General features: G+C 43.6%; 1 protein-coding gene across 1 annotated transcript in view; it reads left to right on the forward strand.

Moving 5' to 3' along the window:
• LOC133529055 (myotubularin-related protein 4) overlaps positions 1–8,315 on the forward strand; it is a 50,235-nt gene extending 41,920 nt beyond the window's left edge. The window contains exons 10-21 of the mRNA XM_061866667.1: positions 242–427; positions 851–1,024; positions 1,344–1,473; positions 1,844–1,946; positions 2,243–2,366; positions 3,068–3,346; positions 4,242–4,527; positions 5,269–5,400; positions 6,242–6,438; positions 6,814–6,930; positions 7,703–7,878; positions 8,130–8,315. Coding sequence (XP_061722651.1) covers positions 242–427; positions 851–1,024; positions 1,344–1,473; positions 1,844–1,946; positions 2,243–2,366; positions 3,068–3,346; positions 4,242–4,527; positions 5,269–5,400; positions 6,242–6,438; positions 6,814–6,930; positions 7,703–7,878; positions 8,130–8,226 — 2,001 coding nt within the window. The 3' untranslated portion in view covers positions 8,227–8,315. The remainder of the gene's footprint in view (positions 1–241; positions 428–850; positions 1,025–1,343; positions 1,474–1,843; positions 1,947–2,242; positions 2,367–3,067; positions 3,347–4,241; positions 4,528–5,268; positions 5,401–6,241; positions 6,439–6,813; positions 6,931–7,702; positions 7,879–8,129) is intronic.
• Positions 8,316–10,649: the final 2,334 nt, after the last annotated feature.

The raw sequence follows: 10,649 nt of genomic DNA on the forward strand, positions 1-10,649 counted from the left end.
AAATTCTACACGATCCCCATTCCTGAACTTCTCGGTCTTCTCTCTGTAATAATGACATTATAATTGTTCTAATTATATGTATATTACCCTTATTACATGTACATTTGTAATTTTATCAATAAAGGAATATGAATATGAACATTTTATACTGATTTATTGATCTTCTAACGCTAGCACTGATGCCATTTTGTAACATTGATCTCTTGATATTCTAGCTCTAATACAATAATAATCTTTGCAGGGTTTCCGAGTACTAGTAGAACGCGAATGGCTGGACTTCGGTCACAAGTTCGCCGACCGCTGTGGCCACCAGTTCGGCCCCGAAGACCCCAACGAGCGCTCGCCAATCTTCCTCCAATGGCTGGACGTGGTGTACCAACTCATGAGACAGTACCCATGCAGCTTCGAGTTCAACGAGGCATATCTGGTGAGTTATGGTGATGTTTACTTGTTTTTGAAGTTCTAGTTAACGTGCCAAATGTTTAGCTGTCAACATGCGGGCGAACAGACTTTCCTAGGCGAGATATCTACTGCAGATTTAGGTATGTACTGAGTAGATTATAGCTTGGATTTGCCTTGCGTGACATTAAATTATGGCTGTTTGATCTATACTGACGAGCCAAACAAATAACCAACAGGGCCTCGAACGATATTTGGAGTAGCTCGGTCTGTGACGTGCCTCGTCTGAGTCAAACACTCCCGCGGTCACAATGCCTTCAGAAATATACTACACTAATCGCAAGATCTGGACGCACCTTAATATATATAAATAAAGATAAAACATTTATTGAGTGACATAAGGCGTGGAACTGTCCTAACAATATCTCATTTTACAATTCTCTGTCCACAGATAAAACTAGCGACACACGTCCACTCGTGTATGTTCGGCACGTTCCTCTGCAACACGAGCCGCGAGCGAAGCGAGGCGCGCGTACCCGAGACCACCGCGCAAGTGTGGGAGCTATTACGCGCGCCGGCGTACAGGAACCATCTCTACTCACCGCACCATTCTCGATCTGAACAGGTATATATCCGAGTTGACTCGGTGTAGTGGCTTCGCGAGATAAAAGTAAAAACAAATGACTTTGAGACGAGATACGATCAGGACAACATTGATCGGTGGGTCCGCTCAAAAAGAGTCGCCTCGCGAGGAAGTTGCCGCTCGAAGCATCTTGCTCTCTGCGTACAGACTGTCTATCATGGTAAAAAAATTACAAGTTTAATGAGTTGTTTTTTTTTTTAACTCCAAATCGCATTAGTGGGAAGACAATCACATTATACATATTATACATTACCTGCAAATAGACTGTGTGACCCCGTATTTAATAAGAATATGTTTGCAGGTCCTATGGCCAGAGTACGGGGTGCGCTCCATGCAGCTGTGGTGGGGCATGTACTGCGGCGAGCGCGAGGAGCCGGACGACGAGCAGCCCGAGCCCGAGGCCGTGGCGCCGCCGCAGCCGCCCGCCAACGGTACTGCATTACTACCGCCTTTGGCTTATGCGCGCCTGGTCACTGGAGCTTGCTAGCGACCATTTTAGATCGATTATCGTGTAACAGAAACGGAATTAAATAAAACATTGGGTTTTTATTTTATCTATATTCAAACCTTACTCTTATGTGAGGTTTTCAAGGCAAAAGACACTTACATTGTCAATAAAAACCGAGTACATTGTTGGCTATTGATAACGTTAAATTTAATTTAAAACGACATAATTATTAAGCTTTCTGCTTGTTTAACAAAAATATTTGGCCAAAGCACTCAACAAATTTCAATATATTCATTAATTCTGTGAATATTGTATGCTCTAATTTCTTACGGTCTTTCTTATTTTATTTTTAGGGTTAATGACCAAAACAAGATCTTGTGATAATCTCCTAAGCGAAGGAGAGAAAAGGACAACACAACGACGGTGTAGTGACCCCAGTATAGCACCTGATGTCATGTAAGTTCACAAATATCCACATAGCGTATTGTAATACGTACTTGTATTTATACCACTTAGTCTTTCATTTCAAACATCGTGGGTTCAAACTTCGGTTGTGCTGTATAGACCAGAAAAGAACGTTCTCGAAAAAATTGCAACAATATGACAAAAAAATTGGCCAGGATCCTGATTATACACAGACAAGAGGTTAATCTGGCCTGAGAAACCGACAAGGAAGAGCCGGAACTTTGGATGTGACCCTGAAAATTATTCAAGATCTGACCTAATCTAATTATTCGATTTTCCTTCCACAGGAAACTGTCAAGCATAATGGCGGCGGAGTGTGACCCGCGGAGAGAATCCCGCGCGCTCACCGACAGCTGCGTGGACGAGCTGCGCCCCGCGCTCCAGCTGCAGCCCGCGCCGCGCGCCGACCAGGTCCGTCTGCTGGCTTGATCAGTCGGCATTAGGCACGCTCCAATCGCGATAATGCCGCAATTACATTAGCATACAAATATGATCATAGCATAATGACTCATTTAAATATGAAAAAAAAGACGATATAATAACAACATATGATTAATTGTTATTACAGCATCATAAATTCTTCATATTTAAATGACTTATATATCTATGATCATATTTCTATGATAGTCTAATTGTGGCCTTTTGCAGGACAACACAAAACGAGCTGCCTCGTGAGAAAATTAAACTTAGACACGGCTGGAGACGGCCCGTGGTATTTCGATACTTGCTCCGCGGGGCAATTTCCTCGCGAGGCAACTCGATCTGTTTGGACCCGCTTAATCGCACGCACCACAAAAGCTCACAACAGGTCGTATTACTTTATATACAATGAATTGTGCGAGGGCGTGCGGATAACCACTTTTTTATGAAGCGGCTTCTATTGGTTATCGGACGATTTGTATTAGAGCTGGGACAGGTTATAAAAAAAAAACATAAAAATAAAGGATACTAACAATATGATTGCCGTATAAAAAGACATTGGATAAAAAGATACTTTGTGATCTACGAAAGTCTCAATTTGGTACCTAAAATACAAAAAAAAAAACTGACCTTTATATTCCAGCCTCATTGTATAGATAGTGAACTCACAATAATGACAACATTGTTTACAGGTGGACGGCCTCCACCCAGACCACTTCGAGACCCCGCGTGTAGCTCGCGACCTCGCCAGCGGCTCCTCGTCCCTCGAGCGCGAGCTGGGCGGCGCCGTGGACTCCGACCACACCGACCACACCGACCACGACCACGACCCCGCCGACAACCTCGCCGACCGCGTTATAGACCACGACGAGCCGGTGAGGCCGGCGATCGAGGTGGAGGTGTCGCCTGAAGGCACGCCGGAGGATACGGCCGTGTTTGTTAGAGCGTTCGATGAGCGAGGCTTGCCTGAGGTTAGTTACTAATTTATTTTTTTCAGTCATTTCATTTCATTTCATTTTATTCATAAGCAACTTGTACATCGCATTTGAAATTATACATTAAAGTAGTCTTACATAAACACAATACCCTATACACACACATATTACACGTTAATTTGCTCATCGATAACCAAAATAATTCACTAATAAAAATATATATATATATAACAAAATATAGAATGTCAGAACTTATAAAACTAAAAAAAATAAAGAATATGTCAATTATGTCAATAATTCTAATTAGTAGGCTGACAAAATTCTTCCACTGTGTAAAAACACTTGCTTAGCAAATATGTCTTAAGTTTGGTTTTAAACCTGTTTACATTGACGATCATCTTCAATTCAACCGGTAATCTATTAAAGAGAACAATGGCCTGATAGCTTGCCGAGTGCTTAACTACTTTAAGCTTAGCCGTGATAGTTTGTGGCAAGTCTTTTCTCCTAGTAGCTAGACGGAGTTCTCTATCTTCTGGTGTCTCTATATTAAAAATATCCGACTATTTTCCACTGATTGTACAAAACTTGATTGCACGATGGGTTAGATATGATTGCAAATTGTTTACCTTGGATTTGGCTAAAGCCTTTAACACTGTATGCATGCCGATTTTGCTTCGCTTGCTTGGGATACATAATCTCATATTGACGTGGTTGGCGAATTAATTATGAGGGAAAAACCAAATTGTCAGAGTAGGTTGTTTCAAATATTTCACTGAGCACTTATTGTAGCATTTGGTGTACCACGAGGAAATATTCTAGGTCCTCATCTTTAAAAGCAACTACTGTCTTTTAAAGCGCAATTTTGCTAAGTGGTATCTTTCTTATAATTATAGACCACACTTAAACGTTAATAATTTTATTTCTACAACAGGGTCCACATAACGGCCGTACCCGACACATAAGCATCACGTGGCGATCCATCTCTGAATCGTCTAACCAATCTTCAACCGGTTTCGACCTCCCTGAGCCGCACGAGCGTTCCCCAGTCACTCGCGAGCGGTCACCGGTCTCTCACGACCTGACGGTCACTCATGATGGTGACCACGAGCGGTCACCGACCGAGGAACTGATGAACCACATACCGCAGAATGGAGTGAGCAACGGAATTAATGGGGTAGAAGAGATCGAGCCGAAATTTTTGGAGATTGATTTGAATGGTGAGTTGGGAAACTTTACCTAGAAGTTTTAGGTGTTTTCTTCTCAAGAAGCGGAATAGTTATCTACGTTACAAGTGCAGAAATAGGAATTTTGGAACGAGTGGTGATAAATTAAAACACGACCGAAGGGAGTCCGTAGATATCCGTTACTACTAGGATTATCAGAGTTGATTATCTAGGTTTTATTAGATGTATTCATTAAATACTGGTGATGGCGTTATTGGTAATGATAGTAAACTTTCAATTTTTTTAAATAATTTAACCAAGAAAATTACAATAAACATCTTTAAATCCCTTAATGTCGCATGTGACATAACTTATTTTAGTTTAAATATGGTGTGTGGTTTAATTGATTTAGGTTTTTTGGTAGTCGTTTTTTATGTCAACGCGAATAAAGTTAGTTTCTACGCGTCTGATATGCGGGTCTTGTAAAAATCGTTTAATAGGGATACCAGGGCTGTATGAGCAGTAAGCAGGTGTACGGCCAGGCTACATCGCCGTCTTCGGCTCTTTACGTAGTACATCGTCCCGTATTCATTATGAGTACTGACGCAACGCAAGTGTAATAAAAGGGAGCTGGAGCCTTGCTGTATTTATGCCGTGTGCCTTCAATGAAACGTAGCTACGAGTACCAGGCCCCCATAAGTAGGTAGGTGTGCTGACGACGCGCTGGTCGTAGCTCGTACCAGGGTACCAGGGCCGCATAGGTGGTGTGTACTCACCGGTGCTTGGTGCCCGCAGGGAGCGGGAGCGGGAGCGGGCCGGGCAGCACGTCGTCGAGCTCGGGGTCGCCGCCGCGCCGCGCGCGCGTTGCCAGCCAGCTCACGCTGTGCCCCGCCAGCCCGCGCCGCCGCTGCCCGCACTGTACCACCAGTCAGTACCGATACCACATAATCTAACTATCGGCTACCCGACTCATTTATCCCTTTGACCGCCAACACCTCTACTGACGCAAGCGCCCAAAGTCAACCTTCATGCATTTCGACAAGGTTCGCGATGACGCCGCACACGATAGGCGTGGCATTCAAAGGGTTAAAGTAGTTATCGCTTTATTTTTCAAGTGTTCCAAGTTTGTGCCCTCACCCGTTGCGATTCTTGCAGTGAATGCTGGCTGGATTTATGCTTATTCTGTGAATGTTACACGTTTAAATCGCTGTAGAAGATCAAAATTTAATTAGGTTTATATTTTGGCGAATTTAATGTAGACGGTCTGAAAATGTAAGAGTACGATAATCAAGGATCGCATAATTTATATAATAATGGATAAATAATTTTTATTATACCAGTCATTGCCACAGTTATGTTCTCCTTGGTTACTTTTTCCATGGTTTTGTGGTATTTCAATTAACCAAAAATTTATTTTGTGGAGATTAATAAGTTCTTTCCAAAATGCTTAGTGAGCATGTTAATTATAACAACATTTATTCTAACAAACTGTACAGAATACGAACAATAAATACTCGAATAACCTGTAAAAATTGCTTCTTCTTCTTCCTTCTTAAAAACCAATATTTTGTGACCGCGGCTGGCAAAACTTTGTCGCTTGCCATAAGGACGAGATTTGCTTGTATTTTTATACAAATAACCTGACAAAACGTCCTTATCGTAAGCGACAAAGTGCGAAGTTTTGCCGGCCGCGGTCAGATTTGTTCCGTAAAGTACTAGGAGCGCATAGCCGTAAAGGAGCTCTCGCTAAAGTAATTTAACTTTGCAGGTGGCATCGAGACCTCCGGCGAGTCCGGCACGAGCTCGGAATGCTGGTGCGGCGTGTGCGGCGGCGAGCTGGGCGCGGTGCGCGTGCGCTGCGTGTGCGGCGCGGCCGCGGCGCACGCCGCCGACCCGCTCGACGGCCTGCCGCCCGTCTCCGACCCGCTGCAGGCGCGGCTGCACCAGATCATACTGTACCAGAAGGTTGGTTTTAGGAGTCTCTCTTCAGGGATCATAGGCACCACAACGGCATTCTTCATCGCAAACTTCATTTTGCTATGGGCAACACCGCCTTCAAGTCCATACATAGAAAAAAAAAAAAAACTTCATTTTAAAATGCAACCGCGTATACATACGCACTCAACCTTCAGCTGCACCGAAATACGAACGCGACACTATAAATTGTGATGAAAATATGTCTGCTATAGGCGGACGTCAAAAAATACACATTTATAGCACAATCACACTGGATCCTTTACTACATGTATACAAATATCGGTTGCCTGGCTTACTTTGGGGTCTGGGGTGTTGGCCCATTAAGTAGGCGATGGAAAGTAAATTGAACGTTTTTGTTGACAGAAAGTGGTAGAAGAGCTCACAGGGCAGCTGCGGTCGGCGCGCGAGGCGCTGCGGCGCGCGTCCCCGCCGCCCGCCGCGCCGGCGCGGCCCTCCCCGTCGGCGCCCAGCCCCACGCAGGTCTCTGCTTGTCCTCCAATACCGTAGCCCGCGGCGCCGTGCCGCGACAGGTCACTACACGTTTATAATGCCCTGGTACCGCTGGACTAGATTCCTAAACTAAACAGCATCTATCATAGTAAAAGTTCGGGACGTCGGTTGCCACAGTAGAACAACGGTACGAGTAGACACATTTAGAAATCATTTAATCTCATTAGTTGCCTAAAACCCGCTCATTGCTGATCCACAGCTACCAACTACCTACCCCGTACCTACCTCTGAAATAGATACCCCGCCGATAATTCTAGTCGCTGATTGACACATCATTCATCAAAATAGGCGTAAGTAAAAAATAGTTTTGACTACTGACTAATAAACCCGCTTAGATATACATAGACCGCTAAAAAAACCTCCCTTTTGGCTTTGCCTAGTCGTATTTCGTAATCTTTATGTTTACCAAAACAGTGTGGCCTCGTATTTCCTAAACACAAATGTGTCTTATGCAATTAGTATAGTATTTTGATTACCTATTGTTATATTATGTGAGTTCTGTAAATGCGCCTTAATTTTCCCAAGATTGCATGTCTACCCAAAAAATTAGTGTTAGGGGCCTAAAGGTTATGGCGACTGCCGCGAACACAAAAAAATGTTGGTTCGAGCGGCATTTGTTTCGTGTATTTCAGTATATCTCCTATATTCGATTTCTATGCGCACTATAACTTGAAGTTGCAAAGTTGAACCGGGTATACTTGGTAATTTGGACTTGCTAACAATGTTAATTTCGTTGTTACAGATGACGAGCAGCGGCAGCGGGCGCGGAAGCGCAAGCGGCAGCAGCAGCGGCAGCGCGAGCGAGGTGGAAGTGGGCGAGGAGGCCCGCGGCGTCGTGTGGCTGCCGGACAGCGCCGCGCCGCGCTGCCAGTACTGCCGGAACCACTTCTGGCTGGCCAGGAGACGGCACCACTGCAGGTAACTAGCGAGATTGTAGTCAACGAGAAACAGAATTTCATTTCCCAGCCTAATTTGAGGTGACCTTCACTTACCTTCAGGTGAGATTGTGGTCAAATACTTACCTATTATTAAAATGAACGTCACGATTGTTGTAAGTGCTGAGGCAACACTATAATAGTTGAATCACGTTATTTCCCGCGACACTTCATGGCGGCCCTGACATAAATTCGTCCCAGTGCAGCTCTCTGAGTGTGTCTGTTGTTTCGCAGACGATGCGGCGGTATATTCTGCGGCTCGTGCTCCGAGATGTCGCCGTGGGGCGGCTGCGCCGTGCGCGTGTGCCGCCGCTGCCGCGCGCTGCGGTGACCGCGCCCCCCGCGCCCCGCCCCCCGCCCCCTGCGCCCCGCCCGCCGCCCGCACCCCCGCCGCCGCCCACACCCGCGCCTGCCGCTGCCCGCCGCTCCTGCGCTCCTGGTGTCCGAGTGTTGCTAATGTTGAGATTAAACAGGTTCCTTACTGCTTATGTCGACCTGGTATGACCGAATATGCGAGAAACTACCTACCTAATACTTTTACAGTGTATATGGTGCTACTTTCCCGGGAATTAACACTTTCCGTGCATATGTAGAAACTTTAAAGAGCCATATGTACTGTATAACGTTTTACGATACACGTGCGAATAGATAATTCGCAACTCGTGTCGATTAAAAACACTTCCTTCGATCGTGTTTTAATTTATCACCGCTCGTTGCGAATTTCCTGTTTTCTGCACTAATTTGTTGTCATCAGATTTTAAATCGAGTCTTATCAGAAATCATTTTATTTTAACTTGAAATAAAATTGGTATCATGGAACATGCCTCAACGAGCGAATGTAATAGTGATTTGGTATTATTTCGATATCACTTTTATCACATCAGAACAGATTCACCACTACGAATGTCGGTCCTAATTGTGAAATGTCGTATGTGCTTTGTCAATAAAAAAAAATTATTTATAAATCTCAATGATTAGTCATAGGTCGACATTGATATTAACGAATTAGCAATTGATTTCTCGGCCAATGTTTTTGATCAAGGGCTCTATTCAGTGGCGTAGCGTGCCTTGGCGGGGCCCCGTATAAAAATTTGTTTGGGGGCCCTTAGGAAGGGTAAAGATTTCTCACAAAAACGTACGTTGGGGGCCCCCGTGGCCCGGGGGCCCCGTATAATTGATACGGCAGATACGGCGGTAGCTACGCCCCTGGCTCTATTCTACCTATTTTAATGGCAGCTTGTGATACGTCGATTGTAAAACCAATTGTATATAAAGTAGTAACGTCGCTCACAATACATTGGAACTTATACTGCTCGAAATACATTAACTTAATGAGATATAAAGATGAAATCAATATTAACAAAATGATACAAAATGGATTAAAATACAAGCTGTTATTAAAATGCGTAATACAATAGGCTCTTATCATTATTTAACAGTGCAACATGTTCTTATCATATTGATTTTGAAGACAACCTGTTAAGCCTCCGGTTGACGCTATACACAGCGTACAGCGTTACATTGTATGCAAAGACAATAAGCGTAACGGGCCTCAGCGGCGAGCGTCCAGCGGGGCGGGCAGCGTCAAAGTAATCTCAGGAGCGAGCACCGTCGCATACATTTGCATTTGTTTAAAACAAACGCTACACGCCCCGCTCGAGCGTCCGCTCCGTTCAACACTACCTTTATCAAAACTTCAATAAAAAAGATGTCAAAACTTCTGAAATGGACGTATATTGCTACATTTTAGTGAAAATGTATACTGTCTTGCATTGGTAGGGCGTCAGAGCTTCAGAATGGTCGGTTCTATACAAAAGTAGTTACGCTATCATTTTAAAACGACTAGCTAGATTGCTCTGACACTTTGTACTTACAATAGAATAAGGTAGGCAGTTTTTAATATACCTTATATGAAAAACTTCGTTGTATTTTTGTAACTATGATATCTGAAGCTGCATAAAAAGATATCTATGTCTGTAATTAGTTTATGTAGTCTTAGATACCATAGTTAAAAAAATACAGCGAATTTAAGTTTCTCATACAAAACTTGTTTTTGTTCTGTTTTGTTTGTTTCATAAACTGGAGCTATATAAACTAATTACAAGACTAGATATACCTCATGTCATTGTATGTGCAAAGTTTCATTACAATCCAACACGTGGTTTTAAAATGAGAGAGAAATTCCGTTTGTACGGGAAGGTATTATATTAGCAGGGTCGGGTCGTTATGATAGTGGTTCTATGGTGGCTGTTTCTCTTACCGCCGTTACACCAATGAGATTTAACTATAAATGTGACGTTCTTTAGAAAAAGGTACCACATAGTCGCTTACTATAAGCAAAGATAATTTCAAATAGAGGTGGATAGTTAAAGAATTTTTTAAAGCCACAGTAAATTTACTGCCATCTCCCGGTACATGATTAAAACTTTTAGAACGCCATTTGACTTTGATCCTTATTCTTTCACTGATATGTTTTAAATTTGGTAAATATCAAAAAGTGGCGCCATCTTACCGGGCATTGGTTAAAGGGTCAGGGCGGCTACCGGGAAAATCGAAATTCGTCAATTGCGGGCAGTTTTCTCTGTCACTCTAATTACGTCTTAGGAGTAAAAGAGAAAGATCCCCGCAATTGCGAATTTCGGTTTTCGCGGTAGGCCCCCTGGCGGCATCCCTGGCGCCATCGCTCGAAACGATGCCGCCATACCTTGATCTATTAGATCTTGATTTTTTATCTATTAGATGGCGCCACTTTTT

Source organism: Cydia pomonella, chromosome 20, assembly GCF_033807575.1.
Source record: "Cydia pomonella isolate Wapato2018A chromosome 20, ilCydPomo1, whole genome shotgun sequence".
Lineage (NCBI taxonomy): Eukaryota > Metazoa > Arthropoda > Insecta > Lepidoptera > Tortricidae > Cydia > Cydia pomonella.